Source organism: Triturus cristatus, chromosome 5_1 (genome assembly GCF_964204655.1).
Source record: "Triturus cristatus chromosome 5_1, aTriCri1.1, whole genome shotgun sequence".
In the NCBI taxonomy this organism is placed as follows: domain Eukaryota; kingdom Metazoa; phylum Chordata; class Amphibia; order Caudata; family Salamandridae; genus Triturus; species Triturus cristatus.
In genome coordinates, this window is record NC_140587.1 from 184,081,938 (window position 1) to 184,087,937 (window position 6,000).

General features: G+C 50.0%; 1 protein-coding gene across 1 annotated transcript in view; it reads right to left on the minus strand.

Moving 5' to 3' along the window:
• Nucleotides 1-5,151, minus strand: part of LOC146830616 (prostate stem cell antigen-like) — a 46,435-nt gene extending 41,284 nt beyond the window's left edge. The window contains exon 1 of the mRNA XM_085604805.1: nucleotides 5,006-5,151. Coding sequence (XP_085460931.1) covers nucleotides 5,006-5,057 — 52 coding nt within the window. The 5' untranslated portion in view covers nucleotides 5,058-5,151. The remainder of the gene's footprint in view (nucleotides 1-5,005) is intronic.
• Nucleotides 5,152-6,000: the final 849 nt, after the last annotated feature.

Here is a 6,000-nt window from a genome sequence, read left to right on the forward strand (position 1 = left end):
CCACTTTCTTAGTCATGCCCCGCCCTTCTTTGCCAAAGTTCCTGAATGCGTGGCACTGCCAGGCCCCTGTGTTTATGCAGTACATGCCTTGACTGCACAATGGCCAAGCAGCCCTCTCACCCCAGTGCCATGGCAGCCCCACATGACTCCAGCGGTGTCGTGTTTTTTAGGGCCTGTGTGCTGCAATGGCCCGTCCCTGCCTTGCAGAGCTGTCTCGGCTCCTTTAATCTCACTCCTCTTCCCTACTCTTCCGGGACAGTCAGTGGCGCAGACAGACTGTAAGGTTTTGTAAAGAGTGCTGCTGGGACCACTCTTGTGGTATGAATGCACGACCCACGTGGGACGAGTTACTCAAATATGGCCAAGGAGAGCACGCAAGCGCTACATCGGCTCCAAGGCGCAGCTGACCCCAAACCTCTAGGAGGCCAGCCGCTTTGCAGAGTCCTTGGCGCACCCCAACTCGGCAGGGTGTTTTCTGCAGAACAGCTGGAGGATGAACACACATCAGACACTCTATGTTCACATGGGCTCTGCTTTGAGGAGTGAAAGTATTGTTATGTAGGAAGAAGACCTGAGCTTTGAAGTGATTTTCTCATGGGCATCCAGTGCTGAGCCAGGAATCCACGACTGAAACATGTATCCAGGACTGCACCATTGTACACACGGACGGGGGTTTCCTTCTGGTTCCCTCTCCTCCTATGTGACAAATGATGGACAAAAGGGGCAGCTAGGAGCCAATATACATTTAATTACGATTAAAACTGCTCAGGACGTACAGCATTGTCAAACCAGAGTACTGTCTACACATCACAATCGGAAAGTGAGGTGAAGTAGAAATGGAGCCACGTAGGGAAATTGTGTGCATTGCAAATATTTATGGTCCTTTCTAGGACTTTAATTTGCACAAAAAGGGTTATTCCTAAATTACTTTATTACACAGGCACCGCTGGTTTGTATGACTTGTGATAAAGTGTCACTCAAAGTGTCACACATAAAGCAATAAAATGACACACTTAAGCACAAGCCAACCATGGAAATGTCAGACATAAGCACAATCTAGTCATGGAAATCTCACGCTAAGCACATTCCAGCCATGGGAATGTCACATGTAAGCACATTCCAGCCATAGAGATGATACACAAAAGCACATGCCAACCATGAAAATATCAAACATAAGCACATTCTGGCCAGGGATGTGGCACACATAAGCTGGAAATGACACACATAAGCACATTCTGGCCATGGATATGGAACACATAGGCCGGAAATGTCACACATAAGCATTTTCCAACCATGGACATGTCACACATAAGCACATTCTGACCATGGATACGGCACACATAAGCTGGAAATGTCACACATAAGCATATTCCAACCATGGAAATGTCACACATAAGCACATTCCGGCCATGGATATGGCACACATAAGCTGTATATGTCCCACATAAGCACATTCCAACCATGGAAATGCCACACTTAAGCACATTCCAACCATGGGAATGTCCCACAAGCTCATTCCAACCATCAATCAATCAATCAAGACATTTATAAAGAGCACTACTCACCTGTTAGGGTCTCAAGGCACGGGGGGGGGGGGTGCTGCTGCTACTGCTCGAACATCAAGGTCTTGAGTAGCCTCCTGAAGGTAAGTAGGTCTTCGGTCTGCCGTAGGAGGATGGGGAGGGTGTTCCAGAACTTGGCGGCGAGGTAGGAGAATGATCTGCCGCCCGTGGTCGCTCTCCGGATGCGGGGGACAGTGGCGAGGGCGAGGTCAGCGGAGCGTAGCTGGTGGTTCGGGGTGTAGAATGTGAGTCATTTGTTGAGGTATGCTGGTCCGGTGTTGTGGAGTGCTTTGTGTGTGTGGGTGAGGAGCTTGAAGGTGATCCTCTTGTTGACGGGAAGCCAGTGCAGGTCTCTCAGGTGGGATGTGATGGGGCTGTGGCGAAGGATGTCAGGATCAGGCGTGCAGAGGCGTTCTGTATGCGTTGGAGTCGTTTCAGCAGTTTTGCCGGGGCTCCCGCGTAAAGGGCATTTCCGTAGTCCAGTCTGCTGCTGACGATGGCCTGGGTGACCGTTCTTCTAGTGTCGGTGGGGATCCATCTGTAGATCTTTCGGAGCATGCAGTGGGTGTTGAAACAGGAGGATGAGATGGCGTTGACTTGCTTGATCATGGAGAGCGTTGAATCGACGATAAATCCCAGGTTGCGTGCGTGGTCGGTGGGTGTGGGTGTTGGTGCTGCTCCCAGGGCGGTCGGCAACCAGGAGTTGTCCCAGGCAGAGGGGGTGGAGCCGAAGATGAGCACCTCCCTCTTGTTCGAGTTCAGCTTTAGGGGGCTGTTCTTCATCCATTCGGCGACAGCTTTCATTCCTTCGTGGAGGTTGGTTTTGGCGGTGAGAAGGTCCTTGGTGAGCGAGAGGATCAGTTGTGTGTCGTCGGCGTAAGAGATGATGTTGAGGTTGTGCAGTCTGGCGACATGGGCGAGCGGGGCCATGTAGATGTTGAACAACGTCGGGCTGAGGGGGATCCTTGGGGTACGCCGCAGTTGATCTTGGTGGCTTTGGATCGGAAGGGGGGGAGGCGGACGCACTGCGTTCTGCCGGAGAGGAAGGAGATGGTCCAGTCCAGTGCTTTGCCTCGGATTCCTGCGACGTGGAGGCGAGTGCGTACGGTGCGGTGGCAGACTGTGTCGAAAGCGGCTAATAGGTCCAGGAGGATGAGGGCCGCGGTCTCGCCGTTGTCCCGCAGGGCCCTGTTGTCATCGGTGGCGGCGATGAGGGCAGTTTCGGTGCTGTAGTTGCTGCGGAACCCGGACTGGGACGGGTCCAGGATGTTGTTCTCCTCGAGGTAGCGGGTCAGCTGTTTGTTGACAGTTTTCTCGATGACCTTCACTGGGAACGGGAGCAGGGAGATGGACCGGAAGTTCTTGAGGCCCTTGGGGTCTGCTTTGGGTTTCTTGAGCAGGGCGTTGATCTCTGCGTGCTTCCAGCTTTCCGGGAAGGTCGCGGTCTCAAAGGAGATGTTGATGGCTTTGCGGCGGTGGGGTGCGATGGTGGCGCTGGCTTTGTTGAAGATGTGGTGAAGGCACAGGTCTGATGGGGAGCCGGAGTGGATGGTGCTCATGGTTTTGATGGTGTCTTCGTTGTTGATGTTGGTCCAGGTGAGTAGGGGGTCGCCTTGGGTGGTGGCCGTGGGGTCTGAGGTGACGTTGGCTGCCGTGGTAGACTTGTTGTTGAAGCTGTCGTGGACGTCTGCGATCTTGCGGTGGAAGAAGGAGGCCAGGGAGTTGCACAGGTCTTGTGAAGGTGGGATGTCGTTGGTGCTGGAGCTGGGGTTGGAGAGTTCCTTCACAATGTTGAAGAGCTCTTTGCTGTTGTGTGCGTTGTTGTCGAGGCGGTCCTTGAAGGAGGTCTTTTTGGCGGATCTGATTAGGTGGTGATGTTGGCGCATGGCGTTCCATGCGCCAACCATGGGAATGTCACACATAAGCTCAATCCAAGCATGGAAATGCCACACTTAAGCACATTCCAACAATGGGAATGTCACGCCTAAGCACATTCCAACCATGGGAATGTCCCACAAGCTCATTCCAACCATGGGAATGTCACACATAAGCACAATCCAACCATGGAAATGCCACACTTAAGCACATTCCAACCATGGGGATGTCACACATAAGCACAATCCAAGCATGGTAATGCCACACTTAAGCACATTCCAACCATGGGAATGTCACACATAAGCGCATTCCTAGCATGGAAATGTCACACATAGGCAAACTGGAACCCTGGCAGCTGCGGGAGTGCTCGATCTTTGGGTACTCAAAGAGAGTAAGCAGTGTGATATGAATGTAAGGAGTGCAGGAGATGCACTGATGACCTGCCTACAGCGAGAGGTGACGCCAGTTAAAAGGGATGCGTTCTCATGCGCGTGCACAACTCTAATCTGGAGACTTGTACCTCATTCTGAGTGCTGGGAGGGGTGAAGGATAACATTTTGTTAATTGCAAAGTGGGCTACTGGCAATAGTTGCCTCCACTCCAACGCCACTGGCCTTATTGACAAAAACATTTGACAATTGTAAATACATTTTTGAACAAATACTGGGTTAGAAAGAACCCACAACCCACCGGTAGAGATGTGTGCACATGCCTCAGTGGTTTAAGCAAGGCCAATGTCTAACGTGCTTACAAACGCAGCGCCTGCAAATGCATTGCTTGGGGGAGAAATCCCTTCGCCTTGGAGAAAGAGTGTTTAAATATGGCTAAACCAACACGCTAGATATCCACATTATTGGTAACAAGTATTACTGTATTATGATTAATTCCATGTGCGTCCTCCAACTCGTTACAATGGTTACAAGAGTTTCAGTTTCTGCGCAATAGATCTACGGTGCAATGCTCAAGCACACAGGTGCCTCACCTGGATCCAGCAGGAACCATTTGCAACTGGTCAGACGCACCTTCCATAAGGGCAGAGGATCTTGTTCCACTCTCATGTGTCTTGTTTGATACTATAAATACTGCGAGGATTTTCTTACCGAAGATCAGAAAAAAAATCATATTTCATAAGGACATTTTCTAGTGTAATCGTCGATCCTTTTACATCATACAATTGATCACCAATCAGATAGATGCGATGCCATGGAGGCCGCCCACAAACAGGGGGAAAAGGGAGATATCATGCGCTTAACGTTCTGTAAAGATGAAAGTAAAGATGATCTGTCAGTCATTCCGCATCCCTGGCTCTCCCGCCACTGCCAGGGTAACTATAATAATCTGGAAACAGGTGCCTTGGAGTATTTTCCAGCCACGCGCCTCAGATACTCCGACCCCCATGTTCTCCACGGACCTTAACTGACTCGGAAGTGCCTAAAGGTGACATATGGGCGCTGCATTGAATACTGGAAATACATGAAGTGACATTTTATTCACAAAAGAGAGCACAAAAGAACATAGATCTGCACCGTTGTGATAGCTGCTGCTGTGTAAGGTAGGGGGAGACTTACCTAGCCCCAAACACAGGGCAGCGGCCACGAGCGCGACACAAAACGCCTTCATGGTTGCTCAGGTGCCGGAGTCTGCATGGCTCCTTCTGCGGACCTTTATATATAGACTCCGCGTTGGTGACAAGCGTGAATGTGTACAGCAATTATCTGTAACTAAGGGGCAGCTGGGACGGTGGAGAGTAGTCGGACTGGAGCAACGGGTTTATTGGGTCTGACCTGGAGTTGAGCGGTTTAATCGGCTGCTTTAGTTCCACTGGAGAGCTTTGACCTTTGGCCTGAGATCGCCTCGCGCTTCCTTGGTGCTTCTGAGGGTCCTAAGGCAGTCCTCTGCAGGCGGGGAGCACCGCATCCTTCAGGGGTCCCTCATGCAATTCAAGGACTATGTATTTCCTTGCGCGTGGATTCAACACAATGACAGGGGTAGTGGAAGTGTCAGGAAGTGACATCATATGACCACTGACTCTCATTTTTATCAAGGGAGAACTGACATCACAACTGAAGTTCCATAATTGCATAATTAGCATAACAACACAGCACAGGCACAGGTCGATTTTAGATACCACATATGTTTTGGTGCTGACGTCATCATTGAACACTCTGGGGCACAATACTTGCTCGGAATCGTAGTGAGTGAAAGAAACGAGTAAACCAGGGCTATCTCCCCGAGAAAAATTTGAAAAGAGTGGGGTGAAATAGTGCATTTTAAATTGTCACATACATTTCCTAAAATGCCATAGGTGTTGAAAGGGCACTCATTAAATATTCAAATTCTTTCACGGTGTGCCAAGCCAAGGAAATCTGACGTTCCCCTACAGTTGGTTAATTTTATTTTCAAAATTTGCTACGGGTGCCCCCACATGTAAAAAGAAATTTCTCCATTGTCCAATGCCCAGCATTTTGCAATGGGTGTCCCTTAAAAATGGCACAAAATCTGTAGATGCCAGAAATATTATACCATCCACACAGTTGACCCTTAGGTCAAACATTACCTCAGT